The following is a 27,157-nucleotide window of genomic DNA, read 5'->3' as shown; positions in this document are numbered from 1 at the left end:
TTTTCTCCAGGGCAGCTCTGGTGTGTGGGAGCAACAGGTCCCATTTTAGCAATTCTGTGTCAATGATTTTAAAGATGGAACAGGAGAGAAGAGGCCGATTTTCATGTCGTGTTAATCTCACTTCTCTAGCACTTGAGAAGTGAGAAAAATACACTGTACCCACCCTACCCTCCTCCACTGGTATGCCTACTGTTTCCCCATCCCCAGTACTGTTTCTAAAATTATCAGGATGCATCCCTACCTATGAGGTTAGGAGCCTTGCTTCATTTCAGAATCTCCCTTTAACCAGTTAGGTCAGGCATGAGAAGGTCCAAAGGGCATTTACCTGAGTCAGCTCGTAAGTGCTTATCAAGGAGAGGCGCGAGTGCCATCTGGCAAAGGCATTGAATAGTAAACCTTTGATACTATCTGTGTTATCTTTACAGTCCCAAGGAAAGAGTCACTACTGATAAAAGATGCTCATAATAGTTTTAAACTTGTGTCCCATAATTGGACTTAACCAAATTTTAGGGAGTGAGTTTTAGTTAAAAATCCTGTTAATCTCTCATGATAGTATAGTTAGAGTCAAGGACCAACAGCATCAGCATCACTGGGAGCTTGTTGGAAGTACCGAATCTCAGGATTTCAGTTTAGACTGACTGACTCGGACTCTGCATTTTACCAGGAATCCCAGGTGATCCATTTAAATAAAAATTTAAGAAGCATTGGTCCAGGTTCTAGACCATCTAGGATATCACCATCTGTGGTTGGAATATTTAAAACCCAACTGATATAAATGATATAGTTTTATTCAAGGTTCCTAAAGTGACACCCTTATTAACTGAAGAAATTTAAACTTTGTGTGCATAGTTTACTGTGTTGAATTTTCCTCAGTTTTAAAAATGTGAACTTACTAATAAACCTCAATTATTCTAATCCTGTTTTTGCCTTTTTCCTGTCCTTAAGTCTGCTGTCTCAGTTTAAATTTTCCCTCTTTGGGGAGCCCTTTCTCAGCCTTCAGCCTGCTGTTTTCTGATTGCTTGTTAGAATTACAGTTTTTAATATAATAGCCTCAAAAATTTAAGTGTCTGGTCTCAGCTTCTAAGAAGCTCTGGTAGTGAACAATATATGTCAAGGTGCAGTGTCTAGCAGTTCACATCTTTGGCAAGCTATGCAGGTCTGACCACACACACACCCCCACCCCCCCACCCCCACCCAATTCCTTTAAAATAAATGTGCTTCTGCAAACTGGGAACTGAACCTGTGAAGCTGTAGTGACCTCTACTGACTCTCGGCAGAACTAAACAACCTGAAGGTGGAAAGGATGCTCCAAAGGATGACTGAAGGCAGCCGTGGACCTTGTCAGGCACCCCTCCGATTCCTCTTCTGTCCAGTGAACCCTGCCTCGCTGGTCCCACCCTGGGGCCTGTGAGCTATCCTGCTGTCAACCTCCACACTGAGCTCATCACCTCAGGGTTAGGGTTGGAAAAGGGTCCTTGGAATTTTAGTTGATGATCCAAGAAATAAAAACAAGAAAAGGGAAAGTCAACAAGATTTTTAAAGAGAGAAATGAATAGAAAATGGCAGAAATCAACACCTTTTCTTTTCCTATCCCTCCCCCTCTCCACAACCAAAGAACTCCCCCACTCAAAAATAACAGAGCACACAGAAAGGAAAGTATAATTTATATGTACAACCAATAAACCTGATACAGAAGAGGGGACTGGGACAGGCCCGGAGTGGGTGTGAAGAGACTGGGAGAGGGGCAGCCAGAAAGTGAAGGGGAGCAAAGAGGAAGTGGGGGGTTCGCCATGCAAACTGCCACTCTCCCCAGCCCCTCCTGGGGAGGAGGGTGTGCCCATGTCTCCCCAGCCTGCCCTCTGCTATTCTGCTCTGGTCTTGAAAGCAAGGTAGTTTCCTGACTAAGCCCCCTGCCTGACCCACTCTAGTCCACATCCAGGTCTTCAGGAGGGAAGGTAGAAATCCTCCAAGAACCTGAGCCCCAAAACTGGGGGCTCCCCCCATGTCTGGCCCATTGTGTTCTCTGCCACCCTTTCTAGGTTACTTGGGTCCCTAGAACAGATTGGGGAGCTCCTCTTTGGCTTAAGGGAGTATCACCCAAATGTTACTCTTTGCAGAGGTGGTCACTGGTCCCTAGGGAGGGGGGAAGATTGCCAACACAAGATGCCGGTACGCAGGAGGTAACTGAGCCAGTGAACAGCGCCTTTATTCTGAGGCTGAACAGCAATGGACTCCCTCCCTGGTAACTGCTCCACCCTCCATCTGCAGGGAGGGAGGGGAAGGAAACATGGAGCCGCCCCTCCTCTTCTCTTCCACCTTCCCAGGGCTCATTGTCACCCCCCTCTAAAGTCACCTGCCTCTCTTCAAAGCTCTTCCCCACCAAAGTTCCTACAGGCTAGGCAACGCTAACCCCCCACTTCTGCAAGAGATGGAGTTGATGTTGCAGGAGTAAAACCCGGGGAGGCTCCACCTCTCTCCTCCCCACAACCATTTTATTGGGAAGCTGTGTATGTTTGGCAGTGGGGGATAAAGGTACTCGGAAGACCCTGCTCACCACCTTCCACCCAGACCCCTTCTCACCAGCAGTCTTCAAAGTGTGGTGGGAAAGGTGCATGGGGTGGAGAATAACAAGGGCCCTTCTTGAAGAGAACTGTAGAGAGGGGCAGAGGGGCTCCTAGCCCAGTGGTGGCCCAAGAGGTGGGGAAGGTGGAGGATTGGCAGCAGGCCCCGGAGCCTGAGCTGGGGGTCGACCTCGAGGCCGGGACCTGGGTGAAGGGCAGGCCTGGGATCCGGTCAGTCGTCTATACAGATCACCTCCCCGGTTCGGGGCTCCTTCCGATCCAGCCCGTCTGCCACCAGTGCCCCCACCATTTCCTTCTCCTTCTTCACCAGCACTGGAGGGCCGTTGGTGGCGGCTGTTTGGGAAGGGGGTAAGGAAGGGTCAATCCCTACTTCTCTACCCGTCGTCCACTGCTTCCTGACCACAGTTATGTTCTTCAAGGTCACCTCACGCCAGGTCCAATTTTCTAGGGTGTGCAGGGAAGAGCAGGGCGGACCCCTCTCCTGAGACGTCCCACTGTGTGTGTGATGGGACTTGCGCTCCAGCTTTCACTATAACCCCCTTCTGATTTCACACTCTTTCTCTGAAGTTACCCAGGAGGAGGCAGCTCAAGTACTAGTCCACAGGACCAGTAAAGCCCTGGATGAGGTTTCTGATGATGGGGATGGAAGAGAAGTTAGGGATGGGAAAAATAAAGTCTAGAAGCACTCCATTCCATGAAACCCTGGGCACATCCAAGGAAGTGAGATGGGCTGGACAAGTAAAGGGCAGCTGAGCAGGGGTGAAGCTTGGGAAAGGAAGAGGGCAACGAGGAGGAGGCGGGAAGTCAGCAGCTGACCTGTGATGAAGGACCCTGCTGGCATCTGGCTGTAATTGGCGCCTGCGGCGGCCAGGGCCCCGACGGGTGCGGCGCTGAAGGCCGCCCCGTACCCCGGAGGTGTAGCGTATGGACCCGGGGGGAAGGCCTGGAAGAGAGAGCGAGCCCAAGTTAGAGGGGCCACAGCCTGAGAGGGAGAAGTTGTAGGGGAGAAATCCAGAGCTACTGGGGGGTATGGCAGAGGCAGGGGGACTCCACACTGAGGAGTGTCTGCGGGCGTTTTCCACACTGGGATTCTGAAGAAAGTGTCTGTCTGTGTGCAGAGTACCAACAGGGAAAGTGGAGTCGGGGGAAGGGTTACCGGTGTGGGGTGAGGCTCCGTGCCCTTGCTGGCCAGCCGGCTGAGGATGCTGCGCTCGGACATCTGAAGGCGGGCTGCGATGGGGGGTATTCGGGACAGCGTGGCTGGCAGGCGGGTCACGTCCGCCTTCATGTCGCTCAGCAACTCCTCCAGCTGGTTCAGAACTGGGGCCCGGGCCACGGAGAAAGAAGGGCGAGAGAAAGACAGGGAAAGAGAGAGATGGAGCCAGGAAAAGAGATGTGGAGTCAGGCGGACAGATATAGCCAGAGAAAAGAGAGAGAGAGGACACAGATGCCGAAGAATCAGAGACCAAGAAAATGACAGAAGTAGACAGAAAAAGAGAGCAGCTCGGGGAAAAAGAAGTGTCAGGTAAAGAAGCAGAGAGACCAGATCACCACGAAGGACAGATGGAGAGAGAGAAGGAAGGAAAAGGGAATATGGAGAAAAGGGAGACAGGGAGGACATTGGAAAACACGGGGCGGGGAGTTGTCAGAACATCCCATATTGGAAGAGGGAAGTTTGGGGGTTGGGGATGATGGGGAGGAAATAGTCAGGAGGCGTGGGAGGTGGTAAATGGTGTCAAAGACTTAAGGAATCAAGGTTTTAATATGTCGGGCGGGGGTGGGGGGAAGTTAGAGGGTCAGCATTACAAGTTCAAGGAATTAGAACAGGAGTCTAAGGAGCCAGGAGTCAGTCAGGATTAGATGGTTAGAGGGCTTTGGAACTTAATCTACTATTATCAAGGCATGAGGGTTTGGGAGGAAGGGTTGAAGATCAAAGGGAAATTTCATGGGGTAGGGTCAGAGGGTGGGATGGTAGTGGTTTCTGCCTCACGGGGTGAACGAGATGTGAGGAATGGGATTTGTGGGACCCGGGATAAGAACTTTTGTGGACTATATACAAGCCAAGGCCCCAGACAGGGTGCTATGAGCAGTATGGCAGGTGTGTGGGTCAGTGAAGAAGTTCCGCCCCATGGAGGGAACGTGGCACAGTCTCATGGAGATGGGGGAGGTCAAGGGGTTGGGGGATCCCACTCTTGGGCACTGATGTGAACGCTATTAGGCATGGATAAGGGCTGGCCGCACAATGTCTAGAGGCTAAAAACCGAGGGGGTACCAGGTGGGTCGGGGTGGGGTTAGAGGTCAGAGGGAGGGTGGTTCAGAGGGTAAAGGGGTCGGAGGGGTGGGGAGATATTGAGGGGTGCGGGGTGAAGACTTACGCAGCGCTGTGGGCCCTCCCCCGCGCGGGGCCGCCGCGGCCCTTACCCTTGTGCAGGACGGCGTTGGCCGGCTTGTTCCCCGCCAGCGACTCCTTGGAGAGGTGCTGGTGGCTCTCGGCCAGGCACTCGGCCTCGGCGAAGCGGGCGTGGAGGGCCATGGCGGGGTGCGCCGGCTCCTGTGATAGGTTCAGGTAGGCCGCCCGCCGCAGCTGCTCCTCAATCACCAGCGCCTGCTCCAGGAGCTGAGGCCCAAGCAGGGGCTGAGTACTGGGGGCGGAGACCCACACTGCCCCCCCTCCCGCCCCCTCGCTGGTCCAGAGCAACCCCAGCTCCACCCTGATCCAGACCATGGGCCCAAACACAAGGCGACACTCGGGTGTCTTGGCCTCAAGCATTGTCTCGGCTCTCAAAGGGTCAACCTTGCCTACATTCCAACCAGATCTGGTCCTACCTCTGACTCAAACCCCTCTTCAACACTGTTCCTTTCCTCCCTCATCCTCACCTTGAATCTCCGGGCCAGGAATTTATTTTTCATCTCCAGAAAGTTCCCCTTATTGGCTTCAGTTTTAAATGGCTCATTGATAATGGCAAACTGAGCATCATTCTGGATGTCCTGCCACCGTGCATATCCATGGCTGCCGATGAAGGAAGGGGACCATCAAGGAACTTAACAGGGCTGGTGGGGCTATGCACACACCTTCCGTTTGGCCTGACTGCCCCGAAGTGTGGCATGAGGCCCCCCTCCCCAGAGATGGACTCCTCTTCTCTGTGGTTCTTCTCGCTCCAGAGAGAAAACATCTCTTTCCTCGTATCTGAATCAAAGGATACAGGACAATCCCAGCCAGGAGCCAATAGTCGTGTCTTCGGTGCCAGATCTCGTTGAGTTTCCCGGAGGAAATAGCCGCCCGCTCCTCATTCTGCCACAGCGTGTGAAGCTCTGCAGAGAGGAGAGAAGACAGACATGGCATCAGGGGTTTGAGAATCATGCCCAGCCCCACAGACAGGTACAGAGGAGGGACAGGTGAACAGGTGACAGGACCACTGGCTCTTCAAGAGGAAGGTTAAGAGAAGGGTCAGGAACAAAATTAATTACAAACAAGGTTCAAGTCAGGATTGGGAGACAATGAGAGCCCCTCACCTGTGAAGCCACCATCTGCAATGTTGAACATGAACCGCGGTTTCTCTGCCTTCTCCTCACGTCGCCCATTGGACCGTGGCTCATCTCGAGGAGGCCCAGACCGAAGCTCCCGGTCCCCTTTCACATCTTCTGCTGCGGCAGACGGGGCAGAGCTCACATCTCGGGGGACAGTCTCCACCCGGGTCCCAGGACTCCTCTCTGTACTGTACGGGCCCTTGAAGAGCTACCCACCCAGGCGTTTGGTTCCCCAGATTCCACCTCCCCTGATCCCTCAAGGACCCAGGGGTCCCATTCTTCCACCCATTACCTCTCTTGCCCAAATCCCCTGTCTCCCCCTCCGGCCTCTCCCTGTGTTCCTGTCCATCCATCGGCTTCTCCTCCCCCCTCTCTCCTGGCGTCGACTCTGTGGCTGTGGGAGGGGGCAGGGGACAGGAAGGGAGGATGTCACCCTCATCCCCTGACCCCAAAAGAGGGAGCCCCCAAATTCTAAGCCCCAATCACACTTAAGGCCATGCACCCACCTGACTTCTCTCTGTCCCCCCGGTACCCAGGTTCAGGCTCCATCTCTCCAGGTACCCCTGGCACCTCATCCTCTAGAGGCATCTTCCTTGGCTCTAGCCGCTCTCCCAGGGATGGGGCTGGGCTGGGGGTATCAGCCTGGAAGAAGACAGCGGAGTCAGGATGACCTGGAGGGCTCTAGGCTCCCACCTCCAAGGCACTGCCACTGCCTCCAAAGCAGCCAGGCAGCCACACACCTCTGTCTCCATCTTCTCCCCAATCCTGCTATTCTTTTCTGGCTTCTCCTCCTGGTTTTCTGCTTCATCCTTCTCCAGAGGTGTCCTTATGCCATCTCCTTTCTCACTGGGAGCTGGAGTAGCTGCAGGGGTAAGGCAGAGTGAAGAAGGCAGGAACTCCCCACCCCAGTTCCACACCCTCTGCATCTGATGGAAACTGGCCCCGTCGGTCTCTCCTGTCACCCTGAGCTGATTACCAGGTTTCGAGGTGCAAGGGCTGTTTGCAGCCGAGGCCTCAGGAGTGGTGGGAGATGTTTTGGTAGGAGAGGAGGCTCTGGAGGAGCGCTTGGAGTCAGCACTGGGGTCAGGCATCAGCTCTGGCATAGACCAGCGCCCATTGATGTGCTCGAACTCCTGTACCTGCAGGGTGCAGGGGGTTGCAGGACAGAGATCAGTTCCAGTCTGGCTCCCGGAGCCAGGGATAGAAGGCTGAGGACGCATGGGGCCTAGGCAGCCGACCTGACTCTTTGGGTGAGGGGAAGACCAATACCTTTTTCTTGACGAGAGACATGACTCCAATGCGGGTCAACACTTGCTGGCGACTCAGCCCCTCCCGAGGGACTCCGTCAGCAAAGGTTTCAGAGCCGTCCGCCCCGGGCTCACAGAGATGGCGCATGAACAAAGACACATAGGCCCTAAGGAGCATGCAGGGGAGGTGGGTCAGGAGAACCTTAGGAGGGGAAAGGACAGTGAAGGGGGTACAGGGATGACTGAACCCTGAACCTGAGCTCCCGAGTACCTCCAGGGCTCGTTCCTGGGTCTTTCAATTTCACCATCATGGGCTCCCCCAAATCCTAACTCCCCCGCCTGCCCCCCACCACATTTCCACGGCCCCCGGCCCTGGTCCTTCACTCTTAGGCCCCATCAGTCTGCTTTTCATCCTTCCCACCAGCTCCCCTGCTGGGTTATCGTGGCCAAAGCATGTGAGGCAAGGACAGTCCAGGCGAGGCTCCTGTCTCACCTGCCTCTCCCACAGCAGGGAGTGCCTGGCCTCTCTGCTCTAGGCTCAGCTGAGGGGAGGTGGCAGAGGCTGAGCCCACCCCCTAGGAAACCGAGCCAGGAAACATCTGGCAGGGAGCATGGTGATCAGGTGAGTAAGGTCACATCATATGGTGGCCAAAAGGAAGAAAATAACACCCAAAGCTCCTGCCCTTCCCCCCAGCTCAGCCCCAGGTCACCCACACTCACTTGAACTCTTTCTCAGTCTTGCCTCTGAGGTCCCGCACCAGCCACTGGGTGGTGAAGGCGTCCTGCGGGGGCATGCCCCAGCGCATCACCGCATTGAGGAAGGCCTTACGCTGACGGGTGTTGAATCCCAGTACCTGAGGATGGGGGCAAGAAGGGAGTGGATGATGAATGTCCAGGGCCTCATTTCTTGGTCTGTTCTGCCCTCAGTAACTCAGCCTCAACTCCCCTCATTCTCTCCGCTGGGGCCTAGGCCAGCTCTCACCTCGATGTTGCCCCCAACTCGAGCCAGCAGTGGAGGCAGTGGCTTATCCTTTTCATTCCGAAGCTGCCTCTTTGACTGTCGACGCCCTGGTGGGGAGATGGTGACCCTCGTTAGTAGACCACCATGTCCTCCACCCCTCAGTCTTTCCTAGCTCTCCACGTCCATAGGACATGCAACACAAGGAATGCCTGTCGTGTCTGAGGCACTTCTAATTTTCTTCCCAGAACTACCAACCCCATAGGTCCAAAAGAATCAAGTCATTCTAAACAATCAGTAGCAACTATTTGATGCAAGCCAAGATTACTGCTGGGAGTATAAAATGATGTAACCTTTCTTGATCTCTCATCTAGGTGTCAAAGCCTACAAGGTAATATATTTCAAATTTTAGCAGTAACGAAATTATAGATATTTTCTCCTCTCTGCTTATCTGAAATCTTTACTTTTCCTACAAGTGAGCACTCTGTATAAAAACAGTAGGCTTTAAAGACAATGGGAAGTGAAATGGGAAGAGGTGTGGGAAAAAGGAAAACAGATGCCACCTTCAGGACGCTCATCAAAGTCTTCATCCTCCTCTTCTGATCCCACTGAGTATTCTGACTGATTATCTGTGAGGAGAAAGGCTCAGCGGTCAGTGATGGCTCCCTGGATAAGCCCACATGGGGCCCTTTCTGCTTGGACACCTCCCCTCAGAGACTTTTGCACCTTCACTCCAGCCTCGGCCCTCCTAGAGATGCTGGAGGGCTGCCCACAATCTGGGCCACATAGCAGGTCCACTCACCCCCACTGCCTGACACCTGCATAACCCACTCTAAACAAAGGCCCTTGGGTGTCCATCAATGCCCTCTGTGACTCCAAGAGCGTTCAGGTCACCTCAAATCCACCTGGCCTCCGGGGAGCCCCTGGTCACCCCTCCTAAGGTCCTAATCTCTTTCCCCTGAGAAGGGAAGGCCCTGACTGCTCAGCCACTTATTTCCTCTCAATGCCCCCAGCCTCCAAGCCCCTTCTCAGCACACTCCCCTTCTCCCCTGTCGGGCACAGTCCTCACCTTGGTCCTCCTGAGCAGCGTCATTGTAGTTGACCTGCTTGCGGACCCGCTTGCCCTTGCCGAGGTTCCGCGCCAGGTCTTCCTGCTGTTGCTCATAGTGGTGCCGCAGCAGCTTCTCCCAGTAGTCGGGGTCGACGTTCTCTTCCTGCTTGATGATCTCTCGTTCAATTTCCTCAATCTGAAGGGCAGCAGGACCCACACTGAAGACCTTGCCCCTTTACCCAGCCCCCCCACCACCACAAACCCCTGCTTTCCTTCTGCAGCCCAGCCCCAGACCTCATCACTCTAGACACATAAATCCTCCAGACGCAGCACGCTATCCTCACCTCTTACCTACAACTTGCTTCTCCTCCCATTACTTCTCTTTTCTAAGCCTCTCCTCCAGTTTTCTATGCCTCCCTCCTACTCTACTCAGAAGGCAGCCTTCCAAATTGATCACTATATTCTGTGCCTATGTTTTCTCCAATGTCCAGTCTCATCCTTCAGACCAAGTTGTCTGAGGTCCCACAACTGGCTGCTCTTTGCTAGACACTGGAGTGAGAGATCAGATAAAAAAACAAGAGCAAAGGGGGATCCTCCTACTTGGACACTGGCTACCACCCTTCAGAGATGGACCTGGGTGGCCAGTGTCTGGCCCCAAGCCACTCACCTTGTCTTCTTCCCGCACCACATACTGGGCCACCTTGAAGGAGCTGAGATACTCGTTCATGTTCTGTACGTCAGTGTCCTCAGTTGCATCCTGGTTCCGGTCCAAGAGCCGAGCAATGGCCTCGTTGTCATAGTGAATCACACTGCTGTCCTCCTCCTTGTTCTCACCTGGTGGAGTCAGGGAACGAGAGTGGACTCTGAGCTCCAACCAGAACCTCAGGAGGAACTTCACAAAGCTCAGGGAAAGCCATTCCCTCTGCCTCCTTCCCATGGAGCTCTGGAGGAGGACCCTTCCCTGGGCGTCTAGAGATGTGTGTTATGTCAACCTTGCAGGTAAGGAAAGGAGCCAGCCATCCTCCAAGGATGCAGAGGAGAGGTTTTGTTTGGCAGGTTTCAGCAGTGCTCACAGATAGCAGAGACCTGCTTTCAGGGAGCTGCAGAAAAGGCTCTCACCCTCATTTTCATCCTTAAATAGCTCCTCAGTACCAAATTTGAGGATGTCATCCAGCTCCTGCTTGGACATGGAGCCCGCCTTGGAGCCCAGCCCGGGCCGCACCACCAGATGTGTCAGCATCATCTTTCTCTTGGCCACCTGTGTGATTCGCTCTTCCACAGAGGCACGAGTCACAAACCGGTAAATCATCACTTTGTTGGCCTGGCCGATCCGATGAGCGCGGCTGAAGGCCTACAGGGGCCGAAAAGTAGGGATGGGCCAGGGGAGGAGTTGGGGAGAGCCTCGCTACATGCTCTGGAAAAGAGACTGACAAGAAAGGGCCTTCTCCCCTCCTCAAGAGGTTTACTTCTGACCCCAGCACAGACACCCATGTCTCCTTGCTCCAAGGGGCTCCAGAAGGGGAGTTCTCACCTGGATATCATTATGGGGATTCCAGTCTGAATCGAAGATGATGACAGTGTCAGCAGTGGCCAGATTGATGCCCAGGCCCCCGGCCCGGGTGGACAGGAGGAAACAGAATTGTTGGGCCCCAGGAGCTGGGAGGCAAGAATTAGATCAGGCCTTTCTTGTATCCAGCAGTTCTGGCTACCTGCTCCCAGATATTCCCTGACTACAAACAACAATGCCTTCAACTCACAAGCCCAGATGAGGGCTTCCCTGGTGGCTCAGTGGTAAAAAATCTGCCTGCCAATGCTAGAGACACAGGTTCAATCCTTGGTCTGGGAAGATCCCCCAACTACTGAGCCTATGCTCTAGAGCCCTAGAGTCACAACTACTGAGCCCCCATGCTGCAGCTACTGAAGCCTGAGTGCCTAGAGCCTGTGCTCCACAACAAAAGAAGCCACCGCAATGGGAAGCCTGAGCACTGCAACCAGAGTAGCCCCCACTCGCCACAGCTAGAGAAAGTCAGCAGAGCAATGAAAGACTCAGCATAGCCATAAAATAAATACTTTTAAAAAAGAAAAAGCCCAGGTAACTGACATCCTCCAGGGACCCAGGCACAGGTCTCTCAGGCTGTGTACACCAAGCAGGACCAAGGCCCCCTCACCATTGAAGCGGTCAATGGCCTCCTGCCTCAGGGCACCAGTGATGCCGCCATCGATGCGCTCATACTTGTAGCCTTCATAGTCTAAGAAGTCCTCCAGTAAGTCTAACATTTTGGTCATCTAGAGAAAGAGAAGAGGCAGGAGTCTAGAACAATGAGGCGGTGGGGTGCACTCTGTTTGTCCTGTGTCTTTACTCTCCCTCAACCCCAGTCCTTACACCTGTACCCCTGCCCTGTCATATGTACCCCTAGCTCCTCCTGGAATAGCCTGTCATTTTCTCTCGATTTCAGACCATTTCTCCTACAGCAGAGGTTCTCCTCTGACACCCATGTCAAGGTTGCAGAAGAAATCTATGAACCCCCTGAAAATCTATACAAGATTGTGTCATCATGTGTGCAGTTTTCTGGAGAGCACACCCACAGCTTTCATCAGATTTCCAAAAGGTCTGCACTCTCTTCCTTCCCTAGGAAGATTAAGAAATAGTCCCAGCCCCAGAAACTCCTATAGGAGGCAGATGGCTCACCCTTCCCCTTCTCCTCATTTGGCTTTAAAGAAACGACTACAGCTTCCAATGGCTTGAATTAAGAACACGGATCAGAGGCCAAGATGAACAGAGCTGTTCCAGAAACCCTTAAGGGTGTGACTGCCTAACCTCTCATCCCAGGGTAACCACAGGAATGAGGGAAGGGAGTATCTGATGGTGAGGAGGAACTACCGGCATGGGTCACCTGCGAGAAGATGAGCACTCTGTGTCCTTGCTCCTTCAGCTTTCGCAGCATCTTCTGCAGCAGCATGAGCTTCCCAGACGCCTTAATAAGTGCCCCACCCTCATAAGCCCCACTGGGAAGTTTGGGGGACTCCTGAAAAAAAGGCAGGGAAAAAAGAGGAGGAGAGGATCAGGAAACACACCCCCATATTCTGATGACATCTAGAAAGCTGGAAGCCCAAATCCAGGCTCCACACCTTTGCAATTACTACTCCTCTCAGAAACCTAGTCCCTGGCCTCCCAGCTTAGCTCCAGCCCTGCACTCTTGGCTGCTCCTGTTTCCAGACAACCAGGCATTTCACCGTCCCAGCTCCCGTATCTACCATAGCAGCCACAGGAAAGAGGTACGGATGGTTGCAGCACTTCTTAAGATCCATCATGATGTTCAGCAGCGACACCTGGTTCCCACCACCTCGTGAATTCAAGGCCTCAAAATTTCGGGTCAGGATGTATTTGTAGTATTTCCTAAAGCCCAGGGTAGGTGCACAGAAGAGACACAATAATGGAAGCAATTGTGAGGTTACATTTGGTCACCGACCCTTGCAAAGTTGTTACCACATCTTCAACCCTGGTTCAGGGAACCCGCTTGGCATCTCACTTCTGCATGGGGCTCAGCTCCACGCGAACGATGAGCTCTGTTTTGGCTGGCATGTTCTTAAAGACATCTGCCTTGAGCCTCCGCAGCATGTGTGGCCCCAGCAAGTCATGAAGTTTCTTAATTTGGTCTTCTTTGGATATGTCAGCAAACTCCTCCAGGAAGCCCTCCAGGTTGCTAGTAGCCAGAAGGAAATTAAACCATGAATGGGCATTAGGTTCTTTGCCCCTGACCTCAGGCTCTAGTCTTCACTTAAGATGACCCCTCACCCTCTCATTTTCTCAGCTCCTCCACCTCTCCTCTCTGCAGACCACCCTCCTGAGCCACCACTTACTTAAACCTCTCTGGGGTGAGGAAGTTCAGTAGATGGAAGAGCTCCTCCAGATTATTCTGCAATGGAGTCCCTGTCAGCAGCAACTTATGATCTATCTTGTAGCCATTGAGGACCCTGAAAAACTAGAAAATGGGGCAAGGAAAAGCAGGAGAAAGGGTCCATCAGTGGCAAGCAGCTGGCCCTTGGCTTTTCCTGCCTCCAGCTCCTACTTCCTTCAGGATCAGAGGCCCTCAGACCCCTAATCCTGTCCTGCTTCTAAGCTGGACTTCTCCCTGCACTGCCTCCTGGGCTGCTCAAAGTCCCCCAAGCTTTGTGTTTTAGGATGGGGGCAAGTAGGAGTCCAGAGCCTCAAGTTTCTGAGGCCTGGGTACCTCACTCACCTTGGACTGGTTGTTCTTGAGCCGATGGGCCTCATCCACCACGAGACAGGCCCAGCGGATGGAGCCGAGAGCTGCCTGATCAATGGTGATCAGCTCATATGATGTCAGGAGAACATGGAACTTCACCTGTGCCTCCCTCTGTTGACACAACCATGGTCCCTGTGGCTGCCAGCCTGTACCCGAGCATCTAGACCCCCACCCGTGTTCTCTACCCAGACACCCTGTCCTGAGACTCCCAAAGGCAGTTGGTAGTCCAGGCCTCCAACCTTGACTCCATTCAGGGACTACAGGATGTGGCCCTCAAGCTTCCCCGACCTGTCCAGTTTGAAGAGATCCATGAGTGCCCCAGGGAATAACCTGCTACATCTCCAGGACTGGAGAGCAGAGGCATAAGGGAAGGTGGGGGAAGGAGGGAGAAAGCTGAATGGGGAATATAAGAAAGTTCTGGTTGGGGCAATGAAATGACAGATCTGAGGACTTCAGAGGACATGAGGTGGGGAGTCTGACCTTCATCTTAAAAGCTTTCTTGCCACCTTTGATGGCGTTGTCTTCAAAGGAAAACTCATTCTCACGAATGATGGCTCGGCTGTCCTTGTCACCCGTGTATGTTACTACATAGAACTTGGGTGCCCACATCTGGAACTCCCGCTCCCAGTTGATGATGGTGGACAGCGGGGCACTCACCAGGAAGGGACCCTTTGTGTGGCCCTGGGAGTGGAAGGTGGGGAGAGGGAGCCCCATTAGTTGAGGCTTGCAGTTGTACACCCCACTCCACTGCCTGCCACGCCCCTCCCCTAGTCCTCTGCCCTCACCCTCCACTCCCACCTTCCCCAGTCCAGGCTAGGGCCCTAGGAGCCAGCACCTCCTTATAGAGTGAGTAGAGGAAGACGATGGTTTGTATGGTCTTGCCCAGCCCCATTTCATCAGCCAGAATGGTATCAGTGCCCTGGGCCCATGAGAAGCGTAGCCAGTTCAATCCCTCCAGCTGATACATGTGTAGTGTGCCTCCTGTGGCTGTGATGAAGCGTGGCTGAGTCTCATATTTCACTGTAGGCTGTAGAATCAAATCAGAAAGCTCAGGGGAACCAGCAGCCACTCATCTGGTCCTGGTCTCCTCCCCGTCCCTGGCATTGGTATCAAGTGGGATTGCGAGTCCCTCTCCTCTGGCCTGAGCTTATGAAAGTTCTAGTCTGCAGTGCCTCCCCCTCATTCTTTGAATCAAGACCTGGGAGTACTGTAGGGAAGGAAATGGCAAAAGAGGCCTGTGTACAGCTGTCTCTGCAGACTCTCATTCCTGTGCGGAAGTCCCCAGTAAACCTAGGGCAAAGCTGACTGAAGGAAGAGCTCAAAGAAGCTGTGGAATCTCTGGGATCTGTCAGAAGCTCCCAGGAAATTTTCGACCCTGAGGCTCCAGAAATGACAGATAGGCCAAGTGGAGGACTTACATCGTTAGTAGGAGAACTGGGAGGCCCATCACCCTGCAGCTCCTTCTTCTTCTTCTTATACTTGCGGGGCTGAGCAGGATCCTCCCCCATAATTAGTTCTCTGGGAAAAGAGTGGGTCTGAGTGAGACTGATGCCTTGGGACCCCTGTCTTCTGAAGCAATTCCGGACCTACTTCCCACCTTCCATAATCTGGGTTTTCATACATTTCCTTTCTCCCAGGTTCTTTAGCATCACCCCTTGGATTTCAGCTCTAGAGACCATCCTCCCCACTCCTCAGCATCCTCTTCCCCATGAGTCAGGCTAGATCTTATCTCTGTTCCTCACACTGCTTCTTTATGGACCCCACTGCAAACAACCCAGCCCCAGCTCCCATTACTCTAAATTCTAGACTGAGTCTGCCCCTACTGCACCTCATTTAATGCCCTCACCATCAGACGCCCTCTAACTCATGATCTGCTTCACTCACCGGTGTCTCCAGTAGCTCTGCTTGTGGTCTTCATATTCAGGGATGTTCATTTCATCTTCCTCCCATGTGGACTGGTCATAGGGCAAGTCCCTCCATTTCACTAGATAGTGGTAATTCCCCTTTTTATCCACACTGTGAAGAGGGAAGCCAGAAGAAGAGGCAGAAGGAGAAAAATAATATGTGTCACAAGTAGAAAAGAGTCATAATAAACACAATTATCAGTTAACACACAGAATCTGTCACCTAATTCTCAATGGTGGGCCTCTGAAAGCGAGTTTAGAAAGGCTGAAGGACTACCCTAACTTTTTCCAGATGACTTCCTAAAAATCAACTATCACAAAACATCCCCAACTTTAACGTCATTTGTTCATCCAATCAATATTTACTAAGCATCTACTACATGCCAGGCACGGTTCCAGGCATAGGTGATTCAGTAGAACTAGGCAGACAAATGACTGATTTCCATGGAGCTCACACGCTACCAGAGAAGACTGTGATGAAACAGAAAAATAAAAAGACAGTAAAACATTGGTAATGATAAGTACTATGAAGACAGAAGTACTAGAAACATTGGTCTGTATAAATCATGTTTTGCTTTTATCACATCCAAATCCCTAGATTCCTGTGTAATTTCTTAAGCTGTTCGAGATTAGAGGAAGCAAGGACAAAGGTGTCCGTGCTGGGCTGGACTTTTCTCCTGGTTTCTCCCACCTCCATAGAGGAAACAAAGCCAGAGAGGCTGGGGCTGTGGTGGGAATTACCCAGTTAGATCAATTATCTAACATGGGGCCATCATGCAACAAGAACAGTGACAAAACCCAGGTCGGCCTTCCCGTGGACCAAGGGCTCACCTGTGGTTGATGATCCGGTGGACGGTCATCCACTCTGGCTTGATGCCAAAACGATAGTACTTCTCCTCCATCTCGGCATAGTGCGGGTCCTTCACCTTGCGCTTGTCACTCTTGCCGTCGTCCTCACCAGAGCCATAGTCCAGGGGTGGGGGCTCATCCATGTCATTCTTCCGTTGGTAGTTTCGGTACATCACCAAGTGGAAGATTTCCAGCTGGTGGGGCACAGAGGAGGGAAGAGATAGTCCCGACATTCTGAGGGGACACAAGGAGCCGGGGCAGCGGCCGGCAGGGGGAATGGTATGGGAAAATGAGCCATGGGAGCGGTGGGATGAAGGACACAGAGAGTTAAAGTCAAAGCAAGAAAATGAGTAACATGCCAGAGAACAGAGTCCGAGACAGGACCTGAGTGGGGAGGTAATAAGTAAAATGAGGAAGGAACAGGTTATTAAGACTGGGGATGTCGGTAAAATATGGTTAAGATAGATAAAGGGAAGAGATGGGAATTAAGGCAGGCTAAGGAAGGCTCCATTACGCCTCAGGGGAGGAATCTAACAGAGACTGAGGGAATGACAACTGGAGACCAGGAGACCCACGTACGGAAACTAAGAGAGCTGGTAGGGTCTTGGGGCCAGAGACCTAATATGAGGGAAAGCAAAGGGGACAGAAGACAGGAGAAGAGGTGCGTGAGAGAGGGAGAGCAGCAGTGAACGGGGCCACAGGAGACGGGACAGAGACACCCTTGTACCTGCAGCTCCTTGGCCCAGGAGCAGTGCCAGTAGGACAGGCCCACCCACTTGACAAAGAACTCTCGCTCGGATCTGCCTTGAAGAGGTCGTGGAGGTGGGGCATCCGGATTCCCGTCTGCCTGCTGGGGGGCTGGCACGGCCACAGGTGGCTCCCCCCACCGCCAGTGCAGGATCTTCTGCACACGGCCTTTCAGCACAGGACACTTCGGGGTGGATACAAACAGGAAAGAAAGAGGCAGAAAGAGCCCCTCGTTAGCGTAGGAGAGTAGGGGAGTCCCACAAGAGAATCAAAGGTCTGGTGGTGGGGAGAGAAGAGAAAGAAAGAGCCGGACGTTTGGGCCCCAGAGATGGAGGAGGAGTTGGGGCTGAGAAGAAACCCTGAGAGACAGGTCCACTCACGGTGCATCGGGGACACAGCCATTCGCCGTTGGGGATGTCGGGCAGCGGGGGGTTCAGACAGTGGATGTGGTAGGAGGAGATGCAGGCGTCGCAGCACAGCAGCTCCCCGCCATCCTTGCACACGCGGCAATACTCCATGTGGTCATCTTCTTCCTCCTTCTCCCCTTCCTCCTCCCCCTCCTCTTCATAGTCTTCCTCCTCCTCCTTGGCTTCCCACTGGACCCCCTCCTTCTCCTGGGAAGCCAAGGACAGACACAGACACAAAAAAGAAGAAGTGAGAATGGAAGACAGAGACCAACCAGGAGACCTAGATCCTAGAAGTACAGAGAAGATTCATGGGAACGAACAAACGGGACACCTCAGTTTTCAAAAATGCTGATTTGGCGGGGCCGAGGGGATGAGGGAGAGGAACACACGAGGATCCTGGACCCTTAAACATTTGTTGCTGAGAGGCCCAGGCAGCTGGGGGTAGGAAGATGACAAGTGATATCACAGATGAAAGAGATGGGGGAGGCGGTCGCTGAGGGACGAAGAGGTGGCTCCAGTACTCACACAGTGAGGGCAGCTCCACTTGCCCTCAGGAGCCCGGTCAAGCTCAGGATCAAGGCAGACGAGGTGGTAGGCACGAGGGCAGGTGTCACACAGAATGATCTCCCCACCCTGCTGGCACACCTCACAGTAATCCTGGTGATCTGTCTCGTAGCCGTCAATCTCCTCCTCCCCAGCCACAGCGGGACAGCCCAGAACTGTCATACACCCGAGTGGAGGCCAAGGGAGCCAAGAGAAATGAATGGGGGAGGGGAGAGAAAGAGAAAAGGGTTGAGTAAAGAAGTCACAACTGAAAATAAGGAGGACAGCAAAGGAACCAGAGGAGGGCTGATTGTCAGAGCCACACACAGCTGACGCCCCTCACCCTTCTTCTTCTTCCTTCCTGGCCGGCCTCGTTTTAGTTTCTTGGTGCGGATGGGGCCATCGGGGCGGCCTGAGGCACTGTGGACACTGCCGCTGTCCAGGTCTGATTCCTCGGCTTCCGGTTCGGGGCCCTCGTCACTCTGCAAAACATACTGCCCATAGCCCCGTGGCTGTCAGGGGCGCCGGCTGGATTCCACTCCCCTCCCCAGGCCTTGGGTTCCCGCTCCAGCTGTCCTCACGGACCCGTCTGTCTGGACCCCAGGTCCCTGACCACCCCCAGGAATTTAACAGACGGGAGGGGCCTCTCACCGAGCCACCCTTCTTTCTCTTGCCACCCAGCAGCCCTAGCTTGATTTTGAGTGGTGCCATCTTCTTTCCCCTAAGCTTCTTGCGTCCGTCAGGCACTCGGGGGCTCTTACTCCGCCGCTTGTGGCCTGGACCTGAGTGAGGAACGCAGATGAGGGAGAAAAGCCCAAGGTCACAATATCCTGGAATAACGGAGGCCATGAAGGTCTCTGGGCCTCTTAATGGACTATGGTCTTACTGAGACCCTTCCTGGGAAGCACTTTTCCAACCATCAGGGCCAAGGAGACAAGCATTCTAGACTACAATTTGAGAACATGCAGTCTGGAGGGTGGGGTGACAGCTGTTCGACCTAGAAGGTTTCTTACCTTTGCCCTCTTTGGTTTTGGCTCTTCGGATGGGTAGGGGCTGGATATCAGCAGCAGGGGGTGGTGGAAGGGCAGGGGGTCCGGAAGGTGCTATGGGGGTGGCCGAGGAGACAGCGGCTGACACCTGCTCAGCTACAGCTGCTGCCGCGGCTGCCGCTGCTGCTGCCACAGCAGCCGCCGACCCCTTGAAGGGGTTGTTGGCGCTGAACTCTCTCCACTTGGCCCCGAGAATGGTCATCATCTTAGACATTGGGATCTTAGGATTCTTCTTAGCAATCAGGGGCCTGTAAATACAGAGGCAGGAGACTCGGACCCTTCACAGATGGTCAGGGAATACTGCCATTTCCCTCAGCAATAAAGTCAATGTACAAGCTAGGGTTCCTGGGTAGTGTAAACATGTTCTCTCATGAGTAACATCAATTTTAAAGTAAACAAACAGTAAGTTTTTAAAAGTTTAACAAAACAAGAAAAACGTACGAAAGAACAAAAAAGAAATAGGCAAAATAAAATTTAAATGCAGATTAAATAGGATGAAACCAAAAGACACAAGATTACCAAAAATGCCATACTTCTGACAACTACTTTACAGTTCCTAAAACGCTTTCACACACGGTATCTTATTCCATCCTTACAACACTACTAGGAGCTGTTACGGTTCTCTGTGTTTTTCTCATGAGTTCCACAGGCCCTGGTAGAACCTAATGAGGGGTCCCACTAGGTGGAGTCTGAGGGGCCATACTGGTTCTGCTCTGAGGTGGGTATTAAGCTCTTGTGAGGACACAGGTGACCGTGGTGCTGAAAGAAGCACTGTCTTTAGTAGAGAAGCAGTGAGACACCAGGACTAATGACCGCTACCAGGGACTGAACTCTGCCTGGCCCCACAATATGGAATGGGCTGAGCTTTCCATCTACCACCCCATCAAAACCCAACCAAAGTACATACTTAGTCACTTCAGTCATGTCTTAACTCTTTGTGACCCCTTGGACTATAGCCCCCCAGGCTCCTCTGTCCATGGGATTCTCCAGGCAAGAATACTGGAGTGGGTTGCCAGTCCCTCCTCAAGGTACCTACTATTTGCCTATTTCACAGATGCAGAAACTGAAGATCAAAGAAGTGAGCTGCCCAAGAAGCACCAGGACCTGAATTTTAGCAGGCTGTCTCCAGAGGGCTGAAGGGCTCTGCTAAAGTGCCTGCTTCCCCCAAAGGCATCTCTATTGTTCTCTCCTCTACTTTAGAAGCTATTGACTTGCAGGTGCCACTCTCAGCCTGCATCCTCCGTTACTACTGCTGTCTAAGGGAAGGGCAGAAGACTCGATAACTGAGCAAAGGAAACTGGGAAACACTGATGCCACCTCTCCACTCCAGTCTGAAGGAAAGTCAGGCAGGGTAAACTGGAACTGTTAAGAGCAGAGAGGGCCATCGGTCACCAGAGTTTTCTAACCTAGCCGTGGAACTCTGATCCCCAGTGAAAAGTTCCTGACTAGAGAGCTTGGATCCTGGAATCCAGGAATTCTCTGAAATTACATGTGGAATTAGGTGTGTCTGTGCTGTGAATTTCTCTGGACAGCCATTTTTTAGCTTTCATCAGATCCCAGAGGGGTCCAGGGCCTCCCCCAAATTAAAAGCATCGGCTCGTGAGGGTTCCCCAGCCCTACCGTACCTCATGAATTGGCTGAAGGCTTTGTAGTTGGTGAGTGTGTGGTAATCTTCCTCGGAGAACACATGTTCCACGTCCTCCAGGCCCCAGGTCAGAAGTAGGGTTGCTGATGACTTCTGTTCCACTTGCTAGGATACCAGGCTTCTGTTAGCCAGGTGCTCTCCTAACTCCAGTCCTGGGCTCCCCCCACCCCCTGACATGCCTCCCTGCCCACCCACCAGCTTCTCTGGGCTTCCAGTTTTCTGTTCCATTCCCAGCCCAATCCCACTCCTCATAAACCACAGCCTCTCCATTTGTCACCCTGCTAGCCCAGGGCTCTCCCTCCCCTACTCTTCAGGCTTGTTATTGATACAGATTTCTCCCCTCACTCCCCAAATCTACTCACCTTTTGCCCCCCCTCTCCCTCCCCTTTTTTCCGCCTCTTTGTCTTCTTCTCCTTTTTTTCTCGGTGCTTCCGTCTCCGTTTCCGACCTGGTCCGGTTCCATATTCACTGCCTCCACTCTCTGACTTCTCCCGGTACTCATCTCGCTCAGAGCCAAATTCCTCCTCGCTGTCCTAAGGGAGAGAAATAAAAACACTATTTTTTGAGCCCTAGCGTGTGCCAGGAACTCCTCTTAGCACAAAATATCATCGTCTCTTTTAAACTTCACAACAATCCTATGAGACAGCAACTAATCTATTTTTATCCTTTTTTTTTTTTTTTTGTAGAGGAAACTGAGGCACAGAGAGCTAAGTAAGCTGCCCAAGAAGATAGAGGACTGCTGGGCTGTGAATTCATGCAGTCTACCTGCAGTGCTTCCAACAGCTTCTCTGTGTTGCAGGGCAAGTAAAGTCGACAAAAGGGCTCTTCACTAGGATGTAGTGAGTAAGGTTAGGGTCCCAGACCTGGGAGATACAGGCTAGCAGGAGTGGGGCTAGGGGCAGGCAGAGGGAGTCAGGTCTCCCTGACTTCAGGGTCCCCATGGCAATCAGGCCCAGAGAAATCATAGGTCTCTGGGATGGGTCTCCAAGCCTCACTGTAGAGTCAGGCATGCGTAACACTTACAAGCTTCTTGCGTTTCCGGGGCTTTCCTGGCTTGTTCTCCTTCTGTTTCTTAGGTCCTCGCTTTCTCTTCTTCACGCCCAATGTTGAAGGCAGCAGTCGAATGTCATCCTTATCTTTGGAGCAGACAGCACCGGAAAACCTAAGCCTCTAGGCTCCCAGCCTCTGCAGCCCTTTTCCTCCCTCACCTCCTTGGTTCCTGCTCTCTAGGAAATCCGGCATTAACTCTTCCAAACCTTGCCTCCCTTTGCTGGACGCAAACAGAGAGTGTTTCGAGTACTCTGGGACGCCTGGGTTGTGAATGGGAGGTCAGGGGTCAGAAGAGGAGAGCAGCCAAACCACTCCTGTCTCTCCCCTCCTACTAACAAGGGACCAGGCTCTAGGCCATGGGCTCTGACTGTGGCAGGTCCTTTTAGTCGCCGCCAGGGCTCCTCCTGCCTTCCCCCTCACTTAGCCAGCTGGCATCCTGCCCAGGAACTGGGGAAGCCATGCCCAGCTGCTGGCCTGGCCTGACCCCAGCACTTGGAGTGGGGAGACACAAGCTGGCAGCTCCCTAAGCCAGATGCTGAGAAGGCAGAGCCAAAGGTGGACACCTGGGCTCTCACACTAACACCCTGGGGCCCTGACATCCTTTCTGTGAGGAGTGAGGCCTCTATTTACACTTCCTCAGATAATCACCCAGATTCCTGTCACCCCAGCATAGCCCTGGAGGAAAAGAAACCCTCAGTCAGCCATGTTCACTTCTGGCCCACAGGATCTTGGTGTCTGGCTCCTTTGTCACTCCCTAGCCCCACAGGAGAAGGTCTCCACAATTACCTATACATTCCTCCTCCTCCCAAGCAGCCTCAATTGTGCCTTCAAATCTACATCCACATCCCTGTTCCCTTTGAGAACTCAGGCGCCCTACCCGTTGTCCCTGGTCTCACCCCTTGCCTCCAAATGTAGTCTCAAGCATTCTAACCCATTCATATCTAAGCAGTATGGGAGACCCACACAAAGACACTGGACAGGCATAGACACAACCCTCAAATGCATTCTCAAATGCACAAGCATCACATACTCATGAGCACAAACCCAAAGGACAATCTGTACATGCTTTTAACAGGGCTAGGTCCCTGGCTTTCTCTCCAGATGTCCCTGTCAGACAGTCTGGGGCTGGTTCTTCCCAGATGTCCCCCTCTCCCCATTCTCCATGACCCCTGCCACACTGTGGAGGCTTAGGGTTCAGAGAATAACTACTTCAGGAGGAAGACACAGCCGATGCCACACAGAAGTGAGGCCCCGGTGTGAGGCCTCCCTCCCCCAGCAAGCACTAGACTAACCAGCCAGACCTGTCCTGCTCAGGTAGAGGCAGCAGCGCTGGAGGGGAAAGCCTGGGCCGGCCCAGCCCCTTGCTCTAGGACACACAATCCTTCTCCCCACAACAGCCAAGGGAAAATTAGCCACAATTTACACCGGAGGCCTCGGGTTTCCAGCGCCTCAGAATCGCGGCGCCTCCTTCCTTCAGTGCTACTTCTCACAGCTCCGGCATCCTGTGCCCTCTCGCGCGGGACGGCACTCTAAAATTGGGGGGCTGTGGGGGGGGGGGCGGGGGAGGTGCCTGCAGGCAGCCCGGGGTGTGAAAACAGAGTGGGGACCGTAATGGGAAGTCAGTAAGACGCCGTGCCCCGCAGCCAGCGCTCCCTCACCCCAGGGACTCCGCTAATACGAACATGGAAACGGAGGCTGCCGGGGCAGTAGCAAGGGCAGGCCAACTGGCTGAGGATCAGGGAAATGGCCTCGGTCTCCGCCAGCTGGGGGTGGGGTGGTGGGGGGACACCAGCCCTGGGACCTCGCAGCCAGTTAACTCCACTCCCCACCCCAGCGGGAGGTTCCCCAACTTGGGAAGACGGCGGTGGTGCGGGGACGCAAAGTAGACGGCGAGGAAAGGAGAGGGAGGGCAGGAAAGCAAATCTAAGTCCCAACCTCTGCCTCACCAGCCACTCAATGCTGGCCGCGCGCCCAGACTCTCCCACATCCCGGCTCAGATCTCGGAAGACGGCGAGGGAGGAGCGCGGCGAGGGGGCCGGGCGGGGCCTGGCGAACCGGAGAGAGGGAGGGGCCTCGCCGAGAGCCTCGCCTCCCGCCCCTCTCTTCTTCTAATCTCACCATCAATCTCTCACACATATATTTATTTTTTCTCAAATTCCCCTCCCTCCCCCACAACGAACCACCATAATAGGTCTGCTGCACATGCGTATTGCATGCAGGGGGTGGGTTTGTATTTTCAGACCTTTTGCAAAGAAACTACCAGAATTTTCCGCACCACCCACAATCATTCCCCACCCCCACCCCTAAGGAATCACATCTATATATTATGTTATATTATTTCTCTAGACTTGCCAGAAGAGGGAGGGCGAAGAAATGAGTTTTGGGCTTCCTGCTCCCTTCCCCCATCAGCACGAGTGCTATTATTTTAAACGTTTAACAATGTAAGGAGACTGGAGAGGGGGGAAGGGAAAAAACTGGTCTTGGGTAAGAATGTAAAACAAAACGGTGAGAATCAAAGACGTCAGAATGAAAAACAATAGGAACCTCTAACGCCTATCAGTTCATCTTACAGAGAAAGAGGTGGGGGGCAGCCCAAACAAATTGCCTCAGAGGAGGATTATTTTGCCCACACTTATGTAGACAGAAATAATGGGCAGACTAAAAATATTTTGCCAAAGTTTTACCTCAGAAAGTCATTTGAGGGGGTGTATCTGGGTCACTCCTTTGACTTGGAGGACTAAAAGGGAGATAAAACTGCCCTGCCAGAGAGAGGAGGTGGGTTTTCATTTCAGATATACAATTTTTAAAACGTTTGACGATGCTTAGAAAGCATAGGGAAAAGGGGAGGGAGTACTGACACAAAGACCCATCTCGACCTCAGATTCTTTCATGCACTCCCCTTTACAGACCCAAAGCCGGGATCAAAAGCCCCCAAATACCCCATTCTAAGTTCGGAATATACATATGGGAGAACTGTTCCTGCCCTAACTTAACCTGACATCCTTGCTTTCTCTTTAGCACCTCTGCTGTCTTCCAGGTAACCCCCTCCCCACAGTTCTTTATTCCTTTTCCCTTCTGCAAAATCAGTGGGCTCTCTCGGCATAACTTTTTAAAAACTTTTGCCGTTTTCGGACAAGCCCCAGAGGGGGTAAGTGGACTTTACCCTGTTTCCATTAGACACCCCTCCCCCCCTCCGCCCCAAGAAAGTCGCCCCCCCTCTCCCCCCGCCGCCCCGCGCTTCAGTCCCTCAAAGGCTGTCTCCAATAGACAGGAACATTTCCCACAGAAGCCACACAGATCAATATGACAGTTTTACAAAGAGTATGATGTTAGACGTTTTGAAGTTTGGTGCATTTGTGCTGCAAGGCATCCAGAGGCCTGGGGGTGTGACCACCCGAAAGATGCTCTATCCTGAAAAACACTAGCAGAACACGCTAGAGGATGGCCAGAGGGGGGCCACTATTGGGCCTCCGACCCGAGGCAGCGGTCAGGCCCCTTCACCGCAGGGCAGAACTGCCTAGACAGTGCGGATGACTTGTCATCCCCGGGGAAGGGTGCTGAGTGACGGTCAAGCTGCAGAACAGCTGGGTGGGCAGTTCACGCCCCCCAACGTGGTCAGGGTGTGGGTGGTTTCAGCGGGAGAGTGAGTGACAGTGAATGGCAGCCACGTGAGAGTTACAGCTGGGCAGCTCGGCCACCCCAGACTGACGGGGTCATGGTGGGGGGCGGGGGGTAGAGCACTTGACACAAAAGAGCCCAGAGCAGAAGAGAAATAAAGGGGGTGGGGTTGGGGGCATCTGGTGCCCCACTCTCTCGCTCCCCAATTTCCAGTGGCTGCGCTCCCTAGTACGAGCAGGGGAGAGGGGGCCGGGGCCAGCCTCATTCCAGGAAGTGGTCTGCATGGAGTGTGGCCACCACCTGCCCCTAGTCGTCAGCCGCCCGCAAACATTCACACGACCCCTCCCCCACGTGCCACCGCACGCTCCAGAGTTGGCGGGCATCGAAGTCCCCGCAGGTGGGGGGGGTCCGATGGACACCCGCCACCACCCCCCCAGCCTTCCCAACTCCTGACGGGGGGTGGTGAGGGCCGTGGTCCGTTCTTCGCAGGCAAACCCCACTTCCCCACGGTCCAACCCCACCGGGGCCAGAGCCCCAGGGGCGCCCGCGCGGCCGCCCCTCCCCCACGCGCCCCTCCCCCACGCCGCCGTCCGGCCGCCAGGGTCTCCGCGGTCCCTCGCGCGGCCAGGGAGGGGGCCCTGGCTTCGCCTCGGCCGTTTCCTGCCTACCCCCTCCCCGCCGAGGGTAAAAAAAAAAAAAATCTCCTCCTCCTCCTCCCCCGAAAGCCGCGACCGAGTGGCCCGGTCCGCGCGCGCAGCTCGCGCCCAGCGCTCTCCAGCCCGGGCGGCGGCAGCGGCGGCGGCGGCGGCGGCGGCGGCGGCGGCGGCGGCGGCGGCGGGGGAGGGGTGCGGCGGGGGAGGGGAGGAGGCCTGGCCGGGCGGCCGCTGCCGCCCGCCCGGAGCGCTCGGACCGCCCGGACCGCCGCGGGGCGACGGGCCCGAGACGGCGCCCCGCGCCCCGGATTCGTCTCGGCTCGGCCGCGCGGTGGGTGCCTCGCCCCCGCCCGGGCCTCGCGCGCCCGCGGCTCCGGCTCGGGCTGGGGGAGGGAGTCGGCGGCCGCTTACCTGGCGGCGGGGGCGGCGGCGGCGGGGGCAGTGGCGGCGGCGGCGGCGGCGGCGGGAAGAGGTGGCAGCCGGGGGGGCTGTGGCGGTCGCGGCCCCGGTCGTGGCCCGGCCCGCGCCCGAGTACTCCCTCGTCGTCGTCCTCCTCGTAGTCCTCGTCGGCCGCCTCCACCTCCTCCTCCTCGTCGCCCTCTTCTTCCTCCTCGTCTTCCTCCTCCGACACCACCATCTCCTCCTCCTCCTCCTCCTCGTCCCTCAGAGGGGAAGCCATCCTGTGGCTCTGGCCCCCCCACCACCCCCCCACCCACCGCCCGCCCGCCTCCCCCACCGCTACCACCTCCTCCTCCTCCTCCTCCTCCTCGGCGGCGGCGTCCTCGTCCTCCTCCTCACCGCCTCCCCCAGCCCCCCAAACCCCCGGGCCACCCCCCTCCGAAACCCCCCCTCGGGGCCGCCGTCTGACGAGGGGGGCCAAACCACCCTAAAAATTTTTCTTGGAAAAAAATTGAGGACTTTTTTTTTTCCTTCTCTCTTCCTCCCGAGAGAACAAGAGAGCGGGATTAAAAATATATATATATATAAAAGTTTTCGACTTCTCTCTACCCCCCTCTTCGTGGCTTTAAATATATTTAAATTCTGAGGGGGGCGCTCAG

General features: G+C 54.2%; 1 protein-coding gene and 1 non-coding gene across 2 annotated transcripts; both read right to left on the bottom strand.

Annotated features, from left to right (window-relative positions):
* Positions 1-1,712: 1,712 nt before the first annotated feature.
* On the bottom strand, positions 1,713-26,778 carry CHD3 (chromodomain helicase DNA binding protein 3). The gene is made up of 40 exons (XM_068977635.1): positions 26,511-26,778; positions 21,802-21,914; positions 21,141-21,311; positions 20,759-20,883; positions 19,098-19,381; positions 18,736-18,866; positions 18,428-18,578; positions 18,067-18,260; positions 17,515-17,748; positions 17,115-17,318; positions 16,370-16,581; positions 15,519-15,650; positions 15,053-15,152; positions 14,470-14,661; positions 14,115-14,315; positions 13,608-13,745; positions 13,228-13,349; positions 12,897-13,070; positions 12,622-12,763; positions 12,261-12,392; positions 11,535-11,652; positions 10,898-11,022; positions 10,486-10,717; positions 10,034-10,200; positions 9,385-9,562; positions 8,879-8,944; positions 8,340-8,425; positions 8,078-8,211; positions 7,380-7,524; positions 7,087-7,249; positions 6,851-6,972; positions 6,617-6,752; positions 6,403-6,504; positions 6,096-6,224; positions 5,786-5,894; positions 5,460-5,592; positions 5,004-5,199; positions 3,739-3,902; positions 3,399-3,525; positions 1,713-2,915 (listed from the first exon to the last, which is right to left on the bottom strand). The coding sequence occupies exons 1-40, from the start codon at positions 26,776-26,778 to the stop codon at positions 2,794-2,796; spliced, it is 6,174 nt and encodes a 2,057-aa protein (XP_068833736.1). The 3' UTR covers positions 1,713-2,793.
* On the bottom strand, positions 7,809-7,948 carry LOC138084923 (small Cajal body-specific RNA 21). The gene has a single exon (XR_011145321.1). It is a non-coding gene; the product is annotated as a small Cajal body-specific RNA 21 (non-coding RNA).
* Positions 26,779-27,157: the final 379 nt, after the last annotated feature.

This window comes from Capricornis sumatraensis, chromosome 8 (genome assembly GCF_032405125.1).
Source record: "Capricornis sumatraensis isolate serow.1 chromosome 8, serow.2, whole genome shotgun sequence".
NCBI classification, from domain to species: Eukaryota; Metazoa; Chordata; class Mammalia; order Artiodactyla; family Bovidae; genus Capricornis; species Capricornis sumatraensis.
This window is presented reverse-complemented; position numbering and strand designations above follow the sequence as displayed.

Bases quoted from the DNA above. Each gene is read 5' to 3' on its own strand.
- CHD3 (XM_068977635.1), bottom strand. From the start codon at position 26,778: ATGGCTTCCCCTCTGAGGGACGAGGAGGAGGAGGAGGAGGAGATGGTG. The intron at 20,884-21,140 runs GTGAGTAGATTT...CTGGTATCCTAG, and splicing joins AGGGAGAGGGGGGGCAAAAG to CAAGTGGAACAGAAGTCATC. The intron at 19,382-20,758 runs GTACGGTAGGGC...CTGTATTTACAG, and splicing joins GCCTTCAGCCAATTCATGAG to GCCCCTGATTGCTAAGAAGA.